Source organism: Dama dama, chromosome 7 (genome assembly GCF_033118175.1).
Source record: "Dama dama isolate Ldn47 chromosome 7, ASM3311817v1, whole genome shotgun sequence".
Lineage (NCBI taxonomy): Eukaryota > Metazoa > Chordata > Mammalia > Artiodactyla > Cervidae > Dama > Dama dama.
The window spans coordinates 30,332,716-30,346,915 of record NC_083687.1 but is presented as its reverse complement, the minus strand read 5'-3'; the positions used below and the strand labels follow the sequence as shown (position 1 = coordinate 30,346,915).

At 44.7% G+C, this 14,200-nt stretch overlaps 1 protein-coding gene across 6 annotated transcripts in view; it reads right to left on the bottom strand.

Moving 5' to 3' along the window:
* Positions 1–5,240: 5,240 nt before the first annotated feature.
* The window catches only part of LOC133059715 (BOLA class I histocompatibility antigen, alpha chain BL3-7-like), a 41,452-nt gene continuing 32,492 nt past the window's right edge, over positions 5,241–14,200 (bottom strand). For 4 of the 6 annotated variants that reach the window (XM_061147208.1, XM_061147212.1, XM_061147213.1 and 1 more), the window contains 5 exons: positions 13,365–13,640; positions 13,153–13,248; positions 12,702–12,752; positions 12,299–12,337; positions 5,241–8,745 (listed from right to left, as the gene is read on the bottom strand). In XM_061147208.1, coding sequence (XP_061003191.1) covers positions 12,730–12,752; positions 13,153–13,248; positions 13,365–13,640 — 395 coding nt within the window. In that variant the 3' untranslated portion in view covers positions 5,241–8,745; positions 12,299–12,337; positions 12,702–12,729. Of the gene's footprint in view, positions 8,746–11,513; positions 11,666–12,298; positions 12,338–12,701; positions 12,753–13,152; positions 13,249–13,364; positions 13,641–14,200 lie in introns of all 6 variants that reach the window. The other 2 variants (XM_061147210.1, XM_061147209.1) reach the window with 2 other exon arrangements.

Sequence of the window (14,200 nt, the reverse complement as noted above, 5' to 3'; positions counted from 1 at the left end):
TTCTGACTGTGAGAATTTTGGAAATGGGTAACAGACCATTGTACTCCTTGGGGCAAGACAGATAGACATCTTATAAGAGTGTTGCCTAATATTTGAACCAGTAGAAGAATGACAAATAAGCTGAAGGCTGAGATAAATGGCCTCAATAGAAAGTTATGATTCCTTGACCAGTTTCCAGATCTGAGCCAGATCTCAGACTCAGAATCCATTAGTTAAAGGCCCCCACAATTTCTGTAACACTATAGCAGCTGTGGTACATTAGTAATTCCCCAAGTCCTTCACTAAAGGAATCAATGGCCACAATACACTGAAGAAAGAAAATGCCCAGATCTTTGCTAGGCTTATTAGACAGAGTTCAATTTGACATTCATTCTTAGGGAACCAAAGCACCATCATGAACTCCCTTTAGAAGAAAGGTATATAAGGACCAGGAAATAGTTTGTGTCCTGTCTCAGGTCCACCCATGTCTCAGTGGATTCTCTGTCCACACATCCCCCTGTGATTATTTCCCCGGTTTCTAAATCTGTCATTGGAATGGCCATGTTTAACAATTGCTGGATCCTCACATTTGTTTGACCTGTGCAATAAAAGCTTGGTAATGATATAGGCCAAGTGGAAGCCCATAAAATAGCCTCTGAACCTTAGCCAGAATAGAAAATTAAAACAATTTTATATCTCAAGGGTAATGAAAGAGCTTAATACCTCCCTTGAAGGGATGTGAGGTGGAACGTGGTCCAAACATATTAGCAGTTAATTTGCCAGTCTGGTTCTAGCAAAAATTGGATGGATTGTGGTAGATGACAGTGGACTGCTAAGAACTTAACTCGAATTAGTTTAATTGCAGCAGATGTGCCAAATGTGATTTTTAAGATTAATTTGTTTTTGATTGCACTGCTGAGCAGACTTTTCTCCAGTTGCGCCAAGCTGGGGTTACTCTCCGTTTGTGGTGTGCGGGCTTGTCATTGTGCGGGTTTCTCTTGTTTCAGAGCACGGGCTCTAGGGGGCGCAGGCTCGGTAGTTTTGGCTCATAGGCTTAGCTGCTCCGCGCATGTGGGATCTTCCTGGACCAGAGATGGAACCCATGTCCTCTGCATTGGCAGGTGGGCTCTTAACCACTGGACCAGCAGAGAAATCCTGCAATTGATTATACTGTTACTCTTCCATCCTGGAAATATCACGGATTGATCTTGATCTGGGCTGACTTGTATTCCAGGTAGGATTTTGCCCTTGCTTCCCACAGAGCATCACTCAGAACTATTATCCAAGGGCTCACATAGTAATGTAAGTATAGAGGTTATACTTCTAGTCATTGGAGCTGAGTGATGGAGAGAACATTAAATTCTACTGGGCCCCCGTTAAAAATAAAATATTTGCTTGTTTGGAGGTTCTAGCAAGGGAGTGCAGCTACCTGTAATACCCTTGACCAAAGACCAGCCCTCTTCTACCAGGGATGGTCATCCTCTTCGACCATGCATGCAGCTTTGAGAGGGACGCACATGGAGCAGTGAGGGGGGAAGGGGACTCCCGCCTAACCAGCCAGATCAGCTGAATCAACCCGGGTGATAAATGAGGTGACAGATGTCGAAACCAGATTGCCCTCACATCCAAAATAATATCAGTATTCACATTATTGTGGCAGGACTCTTTTAGTCACAAGTTACACTTTTAGCAGAAGAGATTAAACATGTTGATTTACCTGAGAGGGCAAGGACGGGGCTAACTTGAGACATGACTTGATCCAGGGACTCAGACTTGTCATCAGATCTCTCTCTCTATTCTTAGGGAAAGTACCCAAGGTCATCTCTAACCTGCCTCACACTGCCCCGCTTAAACAACTTAAGCAGAAAGATAAACCTCTTTCTCACCATGTCCATACATAAAGGACCAATCCCTGTTGCTAGGCAGATGTGGTATACTGTGGTTATACCCTGATTGGTCAGGTCTGGGTCACGTGCATCCCTTGGTACATAATAGTACTTCCTAAGCTATTTAAGGTCATACTGATTATTATTTTTTTTCCATTTATTTTTATTCATTGGAGGCTAATTACTTTACAATATTATAGTGGTTTTTGCCATACATTGACATGAATCAGCCATGGATTTACATGTGTTCCCCATCCCGAGCCCCCCTCCCTATACTGATTATTAAACCATGTCACTATTAAATAAAAAGACTCTTGAGAATTCTTTGGTCCATGAGAAAAATGAGAGAACATTAACTATTAACAAAGTTGGCCTTCTTTTCATTTCTTTACCTTTAGTTTCTAGCTAACAACATTTGACTCTTTTCATCACAAAATTACTGGGTGGTAAACAGACGGACTCTAAGATCCTCCCCTAAATCTTCATCTTCTGGCATCCATGACCATGTATAACTTTAACCCTTAGAGTATAAGCTGTAGATAGTGGCTTACTGGTAGCAAATAGAATTCAAGAAGTGGGTGATGGAATATTTACTTAGCGATGAGCAGGGACAGGATATGAGGGAACCGGGATCAGTTGTCTCAAATTCAGTTGTCCAAGCCAGGCTGGGAAAGCAGAAATTCCCAGTGAAAACCAATGTCAAGTGACCTTGCATTCCTTCTCCATCTAAGGAGTTCCTCCTCTGGATCTCATCCTTCACAGTCCCTGCCGTCAGACTGGAGGAGGAGGAGGGAGACACCACTAGCAGTGACTAAACAACAAGGACTGTTGTCTATTGGTTTGAAATTATTTCAGATCCTCTCATCCAGATCTTCCACCTTAAGTGGAGTCATTTTAATCCACTTGTTTATGGCTAAGAGCAAAAAAAAAATTTTTTTTTCTTCGAAGTACTGTTGTTTTGATATAAGAATGAAGTAAATTGTGAAGGATGTCATCGTGTCCTCTGCTGTTGACTGACAGGAACTTAGCAGCCCAGTTGCTCAGAGGCTTGCTGGGGACTTACTGATAAGAACGTGTGCAGAAACAACTATGACAAAGGGACAGCTGGAATATAAAAATCCAAGAGATAGGGAGGAGTATCTGAGAGTTTCAGTCAGGGCAAACTCTCCTTTGTAGATCTAGCTCTCTGAAGGTATTGAGACGCGTGCTCCTGCTTTGGCCAAGGCACCCCTTTGGTCGGCAGTGATATCCAACCATGCAGCAGTCTCAGGAAGGAAAGGGACAACTGTTACCGCTCCACTGAGGCCCTCGTTATTGGCAGAGACACGAGCCAAGCAATGTCCCTGGAGAGATAACCCTCGGAGCAGCCTCCTCTTCCTGCCAACGCAGGGGCCAATGTTCCCTAGCCACACGCTCTAGCAAAACCTTCTCTCCCGAGAAACCAAACTGCTATAAAAGATGCGCCTCATGGTATATTTGGACATTATCTCTGTCATATTTCCTTGCCTAGAACAACAGTGTAGTTAATCATTTGTTTGGAGTATGTTATTTATTAGCTTATTAAAAGACATTATCTTGTATGCTATTGGCTTTTGAAATTATTATGATTTTCACAGTGAACCTCTGTTAAATAAACTATTGGCAAAGACAATCTCAAATCTCTGAGCACAATTTGCCGCCTCCAAAACAAATCATAAAACAAACAAGGAATCTGATCTGCAGTGAAAACAGGAAGTGTAGCAACAAAGACTTCCAAACCTAGCACCTGGTGAGTCCCAGGGCCAGAAAGATTAGAAGGGTAAGTCTCCAACCTCCCCATGCTGCACCTGGGACCCAGCTCCCCTTACTCTAATTCAGAATAATGTCCCACCCAGGAGCCCACAGTGGTGATACTGCAACTGGATCTCTGCTCATATCAGAACAGATCACCACAGCCACACACTCCTAGGAAGTCCTGTTCTCTCAACAAGCATTAATTCAGTGTGTGTAGCAGAAACCCAAATAATAGTGATCTAAACAGGATGGAAGAGTCTCCTATGATAGTGAGGCAGGCAGTTCCAGGACTGCTAGAGGGGTTCTGGACCACAAAAGTATCCAGGCATCCAGGGTTCCTACGACCTACCTTCATTCTCTGCTTTTCCTGGGGTGGTGCCCTTATTGGGATGACCCAAGGTGCCTGAAGGTAGTCATGGCCAAGTGGTTAAGGCGATGGACTTGAAATCCATTGGGGTTTCCCCGCACAGGTTTGAATTCTGCCAACTACAGTTTTATCCACACAAGGAAGGTACTGAAGACTCTCACTTTCATGCCACAATCAACTGAAACCACTCAGCAGTCAAGTCACTCTTGGGCCAAACAACCTAACCTCCAGTTCCATTTGATTTTGGTCATCTGGTGGCTCAGACAGTAAGAATCCGCCTGCAATGCAGTAGACCTAGGTTTGATTCCTGGGTTGGGAAGATCCCCTGGAGGAAGGCATGGCAACCCACTCCAGTATTCTTGCCTGGAGAATCCCCATGGACAGAGGAACTTAGCGGACTGCAGTCTATGGGGTCGTAAAGAGTCGGACATGACTGAGCAACTACTCACAAGTTACCTCAGACCATGTTTATGGTCCACAAGCAACCAGGGAGAGCAGGAGAGGAGGAGAGGGGAATCCCTTTAAAGGCAGAACGGAATACTTAGTATCTGGGTCATCATATTGATCATAATTTAGTCACACAGACATGGTTAAATTCAAGAAAGGCTGGAGAATGGATAGTTTTTAACCTGGGTGACTTTGTTCCCCAATAAAACCATTATTATGGAATAAGGATGGTTTTTGTTATACTTGGTAAATTTTTAAAAATCAAGAATGTCATAATTTTTATTATCTTAAACTAAATCAGATTTGCCTGTAAAAAAAATTGAATATTTTCAGAATATATTTTAAATTGAAAAACAAAGGTACAGATAGAAGTGTAGTGAAATGACACTTGATAAAAAGGGAAATCTCCCTCTATAACACTATAGAAACCAGCAACAGTGGTTGGGTCCAGGAAGAAAATCTGGAAAAAACTGTAGATGGATAGGAGAGAAAATTTTACTTTTCACTGTATACACTTATTATTATTTGAGATTTTTCAACCTTGTGCTTGTGATGGCTTACGGTGAACGATGTCAGAGTCGTGATCTCCGAAGATTTAACTTCGGGACCAGAGACCAAGCTTGACCACTCAGGGCTCTTGTGTGGCAGAAGTTTGATGACAGTGAAAAGGGGCAGAGAAAGCTTCTGACACAGATGTCAGAAGCCAGACAGAGAGTGCCCCCGTCACTAGTGTTAGCAAGGGAATTATATACTTTTTTTTTTTTTTTGACTCAACAACAACTGTTGGCTTACTTTTTTTTTTTTTCATTTATTTTTATTAGTTGGGGGCTAATTACTTTACAATATTGTAGTGGTTTTTCCATACATTGATGTGAATCAGCCATGGATTTACATGTGTTCCCCATTCTGAGTCCCCCTCTCACCTCCCTCCCCCAGTGTTCATCACAGCACTGTTTATAATAGCCAGGACATGGAAGCAACCTAGATGCCCATCAGCAGACAAATGGATAAGAACGCTATGGTACATATACACAATGGAATATTACTCAGCCATTAAAAGGAATATATACTTTTAAAATTAGTTATTACAATAAATCAAAAGAATGTCTCAAGCTTGTAAAAATTTTACCAGACCCACTCCTACAACTTACATTTTAGGATAACAGGATTAGAACTTAACAATAGCAAGATCCTACCAGACCCACTCCCATAATATACATTTTAAGATATCAGGATTAGTCAGGTTTTCAGGAAGGAGAAACTGTCCTCAAGCAGGATACATTATTGTTATATAACCCCTAGTACACAGTTTATAATCCCTAGTACAGAGTGACTTCCCTGATGGCTCAGACGGTAAGGCGTCCGCCTACAGTGCAGGAGACCGAGGTTCAATCCCTGGGTCGGGAAGATCTCCTGGAGAAGGAAATGGCAACACACTCCAGTATTCTTGCCTGGAAAATCCCGTGGACGGAGGAACCTGGTAGGTTACAGGGGGTCCATGGGGTTGCAAAGAGTCAGACATGACTGAGCGACTTCACTTTCACAGAGTTTAAACTGAATTGTTTGTTGTGTAATCAGGGCTACTCTCTAGCTGCGGTGCTTGGGCTTCTCATTGCAGTAGCTCCTCTTGTTGTGGAGCACCGGCTCCAGGATGTGTGGGCTCAGTAGTTGCAGCACACCAGCTTAGTTGCTCCGTGGCATGTGGGATCTTCTTGGACCGGAGATCAAACAGGTGGCCCCCATGTTGCAAGGTGGATTCTTAACTGCTGGACAACCAGGGAAGCCTGTATGTCTTCTTTGGAGAAATGTCTTCTGCTTATTTTTCGGTTGGGAATTTGTTTTATGATACTGAGTTGTATGAGTTGTTTGTATATTTTGTATACTAACTTCTTGTCAATCATATCCTTTGCAGATATTTTCTCCCATTCTGCAGGCTATCTTTTTCATTTCATTGATGGTTTCCTTTGTTATCCAAAAGCTTTTAAGTTTGATTAGGTCCCACACAATTGCACTCATCTCACACGCTAGTAAAGTAATGCGCAAAATTCTCCAAGCCAGGCTTCAGCAATACGTGAACTGTGAACTTCCAGATGTTCAAGCTGGTTTTAGAAAAGGCAGAGGAACCAGAGATCAAATTGCCAACATCTGCTGGATCACGAAAAAGCAAGAGAGTTCCAGAAAAACATCTATTTCTGCTTTATTGACTATGCCAAAGCCTTTGACTATGTGGATCACAATAAACCGTGGAAAATTCTGAAAGAGATGGGAATACCAGACCACCTGACCTGCCTCTTCAGAAACCTGTATGCAGGTCAGGAAGCAACAGCTAGAATTGGACATGGAACAACAGACTGGTACCAAATAGGAAAAGGAGTACATCAAGGCTGTATACTGTCACCCTGCTTATTTAACTTATATGCAGAGTATATCATGAGAAACAGTGCTGGAAGAAGCAGAAGCTGGAAACAAGATTGCCAGGAGAAATATCAATAACCTCAGATATGCAGACGACGCCACCCTTATGGCAGAAAGCAAAGAAGAACTGAAGAGCCTCTTGATAAAGTAAAAGAGGAGAGTGAAAAAGTTGTCTTAGAGCTCAACATTCAGAAAACTAAGATCATGGCATCTGGTCCTATTACTTCATGGCAAATAGATGAGGAAACAGTGAAACAGTGTCAGACTTTATTTTTGGGGGCTCCAAAATCACTGCAGATGGTGACTGCAGCCATGAAATTAAAAGACGCTTACTCCTTGGAAGGAAAGCTACGACCAACCTAGACAGCATATTAAAAAGCAGAGACATTACTTTGCCAACATAGGTCCGTCTAGTCAAGGCTATGGTTTTTCCAGTAGTCATGTATGGATGTGAGAGCTGGACTATAAAGAAAACTGAGCACTGAAGAATTGATGCTTTCGAACTGTGCTGTTGAAGAAGACTCTTGAGAGTCCCTTGGACTGCAAGGAGATCCAACCAGTCCATCCTAAAGGAGATCAGTCCTGGGTGTTCATTGGAAGGAGTGATGCTGAAGCTGAAATTCCCAATCCTTTGGCCACCTGATTCAAAGAGCTGACTCATTGGAAAAGACTAGTTGTCTGACTCTTTGCGACGCCATGAACCATAGCACACCAAGCCTCCCTGGCATCACCGACTCAATGGACATGAGTTTGAGTAAACTCCAGAGTTGGTGATGGACAGGGAGGCCTGGTATGCTGTGGTTCATGGGGTTGCAAAGAGTCAGACACGACTGAGCGACTGAACTGAACAGACTAATCTAAGAAAATACTGCTATGATTTATGCCCAAGTATGTTTTGCTTATCGGAGAAGGCAATGGCACCCCACTCCAGTACTCATGCCTGGAAAATCCCATGGACAGAGGAGCCTGGTAGGCTGCAGTCCATGGAGTCGGACACGACTGAGCGACTTCACTTTCACTTTTCACTTTCATGCTTTGTAGAAGGAAATGGCAACCCACTCCAGTGTTCTTGCCTGGAGAATCCCAGGGACGGCAGAGCCTGGTGGGTTGCTGTCTATGGGGTCACACAGAGTTGGTCACGACTGAAGTGACTTAGCAGCAGCAGCAGCATGTTTTGCTTATAGTCTCTTCTAAGAGACGTATGGTGTCAAGTATTGCACTTAGTTCTTTAAACCATTTTAAATTTATTTTTGCATATGTCATGAGAGAATGCTCTAATTTCATTGATTTACATGAAGCTGTCGAGCTTTCCCATGCGCTGGGAGGTTTTTGATTATTGATTCAGTCTTCTTACCTGTTATTGACCTGTTCAGCTACTCTGTTTCTTCATGATTCTGTCTTGGTAGGTTGTGTTCATCCACTTCTTCTAGTTCCTCCAGTTTGTTTTCTGTATAATCATTCATAGTCGTCTTTCATACTCCTTTGTATTTCTGTGATATCAGCTCCAACATGAAAGAGTCTTGAAAGACAGACTACATCCTTCCATGAGAGAGAGGAAAACTCAGTTCCCCAAATATACAGCTGGGAAAGATGAGGAACTCTTAGTTACATGACACATGCTGAGTTGTGGCTCAGGACATAATGACCCATATTTGCTCGGTGTGTGCTCAAGGCTTTTGGCAAAGGTGGTGAGTGGCAGTAGTGACATTCAGTTGCCAAGAGCAATAGTGATAGTTCTAGCCACATAGTTGAGTCTTAGCATCAGGGGTGACGTTGTGAAAAAGGCAACTGTGCCCAGCAACAGAGCAGTGGTTCCTGTATGTAATTCAGTTTAGAATGACATCACGAATTTTGTTCCTGAATGTGCTGACTCAGCCCCTGAAATAAAATGAGCCAAGTATGTAAGCATATGTACACACACACACACACACACGCACACACACACATATACATGTTTAAATTAGAAGAACTTGGAATGCATTGATTGCACCAAGATGTGAGTGAGAAGTCAACGCAGGGAATAGTTTCAGAGAATAAGCATTCAGAGATGTTCTTTATGCTGAGCTGATAACCACTTCCTCAGTTTTCCACCTGGCTATATATCCCAGGGTAGGGCAAACAACATAAATGTCCCAGCAGATGTCTTGTTTTTTTCTTCCCAGGAAAAAAACATTTAATTGTGGATTTAAGACGCTTCCCCAACCTGAGCGCTCTGATCACTGACCCTTGGCAGTCGTCCACAACCTGGCTAAGACCTAAGACTGCTTATAGGTACTGCTGCAAAATACTCAAGCCTCTCCCTAGACCCACCATCTCAGAAAGCTGAGCACAGAGCCCAAGACTTGCTTATTCAACAAGCCTACAGGTGAGGCTGATGAACAGCCATGTGGGAATCCTGCTCTACGTTCTTGCTACTAAATGTGTGCTCTGAAGATGAGCAGCATCAGCACCAGCCTTGTTATAAGTTCGGATTCTTACATTCTACTTTGGACCACTGGAACTTAATGAGATGTCCGGGGAATTCTCATGCACAGGTAAGTCGGGGACTAACTGGTCTCTGTGCTGTCTAGACATGTGTCAGAATCATGCAGTCTGCTCAGGTGCGTGGTCCGATCAGACTGTATAGTGCTGTGAGGTCCAGGGTTCAGCCCTTGTTCCTTCCTCCTCTAATCACTCTCAGCAGTCCTCAGCTTATAAATAGCATTTATATGGTGTCACTTCCAAAATCTATTTCTCCACCCAAAACATCTCTCCTAAATTCCAAACATGTGTCCCAACTGACAACCTAACTTGAATTTCTAATAGGCATCCAAATTCAGCATTTCCTCAACTGAATACCCATATTTTTTTGTTGTTTAGTTGCTAAGTCGTGTCCAACTCTTTTGTGACCCCCATGGACTATAACCCACCAGGCTTCTCTATCCATGGGATTTTCCAGGCAAGAATACTGGAGTGGGTTGCCATTTCCTTCTCCAGGGAATCTTCCAGACCCAGGGATCGAACCCACGACTCTTGGGTCTCCTGCATTGGCAGGCGGATTCTTTACCACTGAGCCACTTGCATAGTCTGAAAGTCTGGGTGTCTTCTTTCTCACAACTCAGACTTAATCCATTAGGAAATGCTGTAAAGTTCATCTTTAGATAGATCCAGTTCTAGTCACTCTGCAATATTTTCCCTGCCCACACGTGAGACAAGCACCAACATCTCCAGCCAGGACACTGCACTATGTCTACAGTCTCCACTACTGCCTTGTTCACCCTTCACTTCTTAGCTCTGTCCTCAGTACAGCAGCTAGACTGATGCTTCTAAAAAGAAGTCATACCAGGTCTCTCTTCTCCCAAAACTGTCTTGGAGCGCTACTGTCTTCCTCAGAAAAAAAGTCAATCTAATATTCTCAAAGTCCACATGATCTGGGCGCACATGAGACCTCATCTGAATTCTTCGCTCCACCAGCCACACCTGCCTCCTCTTCACTCTTCCTTGAACACAGACGCTCTCCTGCCCTTGTGCATTTGCATGGAAGCTCCTCTGCCTGGAAAGAACGTCTCCCAGACATCCTTGTGGGCATTCCCTCATGTCCTTCACATCTTTACTCAAAGGTCAGCTTCTCAATGAGGCCCACTGACCACCCTAGTAACACAGCCACCTTCCCTGTCCCTACACACTCATATTCTGGGTCACCTTCCTCAGATCACTTACCAACCTCTAAGGGAAACACCCCCTCACTTACTAGGCTGATAATGCACACTCTGCCCCTTCTCACTAGAACAAGCTCCACAGGCCAATAACTTTGCCTGACTTTGGTTTTCTGAAATTTCTTAGATACAAAAATAATGTGTGATGTATCTGACACAACACATAGATCAGGTGAATGAATGATAAGTGGACAGCACCTCTGTATTCTGTTGGACTCTGTGCAACCTCATGGAATGTAGCCCACCAGGCTCCTCTGTCCGTGGGATTTTCCAGGCAGGAATACTGGAGTGGGTTGCCATTTCCTTCTTCAAGGGATCTTCGTGACCCAAGGATCAAACCCGGGTCTCCTGCATTATGGGCAGACTCTTTACCATCTGAGTCGCCAGGGAAGTCCATATTCTAAAGGCAGTGTCTTTATTAATGTAGCTTAAGGCCACATGCTGTCTTGAGGCAGCTACAGCACAACATTCACTCTGACTGGTGTCAACGCTGCCTTGCTTTTCTCACAAGTGCTGCTCTCCCTCCCTCCCCCAGCTCCTTCCTCCGACAGCAACCCTCCTGCACACCACAGCACACAAATTCATGTCCCACTCAAGAAAGCAATGGTCCCTGACCTATGGGTCCTATTTCCCAAACCACTGCAAATCTAAATTAGACTCAGCTTTATAAATCCATGAGTCTGGATTTGAGCCAGCACTAGCACTTCTAGAGCTAAGAGCACAGAAAACAGTCTTGGAAGGAGGTTAAGAGCTGGATGAGTCATTTCTGTAGAACAAAGGCACTACAGTGAGCAGGGGCCTCCTGATCCTTGTGGGGACAATAACAGGCAAAAATTACTCCTGCTCCTGTAGAGATGGGGGACACCTAGAGGAAATTAAGACTAGAATTCAGATGAAAGAACAAGAAGAGGAGTAATTCTCTATAGAAATAAAGAAAAAAGAAATCAACACCTAAAAGACGAGGACTGAGGACCAGACCCAGTCCTAAGCCCTGGTTGACCCGGCCACATAAGGTCCTCACTGGCCACAGTCCAGAAGACAAGACAAGGTTCAGCTGATGGCTCAGTCCTTGTGATCACAGGTCTTGATGAGACAAGGTTCTACTGAAGAGACAAGGACAAAGGAGTTGAGAAGATGAGAACAGCAGCGACCATATCAAAGCCCATGATGCTCTGACTGGGCCCAGGCCCCGTCCACACTCAGCTCCTCACAGCCTTCTCCTGCCCCACCTGCAACAGAGTCAGCATAGCAAACACACAGATTTTAAAAGGTTCTCAGCACTTCCATTCATTTCTCGCAAAATTTAAGAATCTTCCTAGCCTTTAATTAACCCACCAGCCCCACCTCATGACAAGAATCAGAAAAAACAAATTCAGGACTCCCCTGGTGGTCCAGTGTTTAAGAATCCGCCTGCCAATGCAGGAGACACAGGTTCGATCCCCGCCCTGGGAAGATTCCACATGCCATGGGGCAATTAAGTCTGTGAGCCACTACTATTGAACAGAAGCCATTGTAATGAGAAGCCCATGCACCACAACTAGAGAAAGCCAGTGGCAGCAACAAAGACTCAGGGCCAAGAATAAATAAGTAAATAGAAAAAATCAATTCATATCCAGATTCCTATTTTCAATAAGGAGTAAGAAATTGCAATTCAGTGTAACATGGAGTTAAGACAAGGATGGAGATTGCCCAGTCCCACCTCATCACAAAGGAGGAGGGTGGGGGTGTAAACAAACCTTGTATCACTCAGTTCCAGACAAAGCCATTCTCTTAGACTGTGAAAGAAAATAATCATGAACAAATTCAGGTCAATCATCATAAGTGGTCATTCTCAATAGCCCCCCCCATATACTCAAAATGTCTCATCAAAGAATCTCCATCACCCAGTGTGTCCCCTCTGCCCCCAAGTTCTCTCCCATTGGGGGTCCCTTAAGAGTCTCACTTTTAGGATCAGTGAGAGCATCAGAGCCCAGAGCACTGTTGCTGCCTGGGGGAGAACAATCCAGAACCTGGCGGGAGTCCAGAGATGGGGTTAAAGAAGGAATCATGGCGTGAGTGAGCTCCCCCATCAGCTCCCATGTGCACTGTTCCAAGGATCTCAGGGTTTGCCATCAGACCCTACCTGTGCTTGGTACTTACTTGCAGTCTGAGAGTAGATTCTATTTTTCTAACTTGGAGAGTGATAATATCCTGTGAGAAGTCAGGCAGAAGACAGGTCATGAGCCCCTAAAGAAACCACCTAGTCCCAGACCCCAGGGAAGTTTCCAGAACTGTGACTGAAAACCCAGGGCAGGACCAAAACCATGAAGAAAGTCGGTGTGCAGGGCCTGAACCAACCACCTGCCCAGAGGCCTGTCCTCACAGTGACCTTCCCTGACCTTCAGTGTCCCCATCACCAGATTCATCATGTTGATACTGGTCTCCATTTTCACATGTGCCTTACAAAGAATAAGTGCAAGCAAACAGCTCCAGACTTACCAAGCACACGTGTGTGGAGGTTACTTTCCAGTAACGAGGCAGGCAAACTTCTACCTGGGCTTGAAACCTCCAGTGAGACAAGAAAACTCAGATCACTCCCTCCCTTCCCTACCTGAGCGCTTCTTCATCCCGATCACAGCTCTCAGGACCATGAGGAGAACCAGGCTAACAGCGATGCCTGTGATGGGAACGGAGATCTTCAGAGGTTCTGTGGAAGAAAGGAAAGGGGCCCTGACCTCAGGCATGAATCCTAACCTTGCTGAAGTTCTCCTGAAGGCTCCTGATTACCTGATAATAAGGTTGACCACCCATCCCCCTCCTTACCCCATCTCAGGGTGAGGGGCTCCTGAAGCCCCACGTGCTGCACATGACACGTGTATCTCTGCTCCTCTCCAGAAGGCACCACCAGGGCCGCCCACTTCTGGAAGGTTCCGTCTCCTGAAGGCCTGGTCTCCACAAGCTCCATGTCCTGGGTCTGGTCCTCCCCATTGCGCTGCCAGGTCAGTGAGATCTCCGCAGGGTAGAAGCCCAGGGCCCAGCACCTCAGGGTGACCTCACGGTTAGAGATGCGGTGGTGAGTAATGTATGTTTTGGGGGGCTCTGTGGTACACAAAGCAGGGAGGGCTCAGGCAAGGGTTTGCTGAGTAGCATCGACTCCAAAGACCAACCCACCACAACTCCTGATGGCTCATCTGCCAACCAGTGGGAGAAAGGGAACTTCCTCTATCTAAGGGTAGAGGGACCCACAGTAAGCTGAACCAGCTTCAAGACAAGGGTGTGGGAACTCAGTCTAACATTCTCCTCCAGAATAAGAGCCCCTTCAAAGCCGCTTGACTCTTTTATCAAGTCTTTGGTCAATGTTTGCTAGATACAGGTGTGTATCTAGTGGGAAAGTGCCAAAAGGAAGAAAAATCTCCAAGATTCTGTGAAGCAGCTCTGTGTCCTCCTGAGAGTAGCTTCCCTGGCACTAATAAGAATGAGTGGCTCAGGGGACTTCCCTGGTGGTCCAGTGGTTAAGACTCCATGCTCCCACTGCAGGGGTTTGGGGTTCAATTCCTGGTCAGGGAAGTAAGATTCCACATACTGTGAGGTGTGGTCAAAAGAAAATCAAAACCAAAAAATCCAACATTGTGAATCAACTATACTTCAGCAAAATAAAT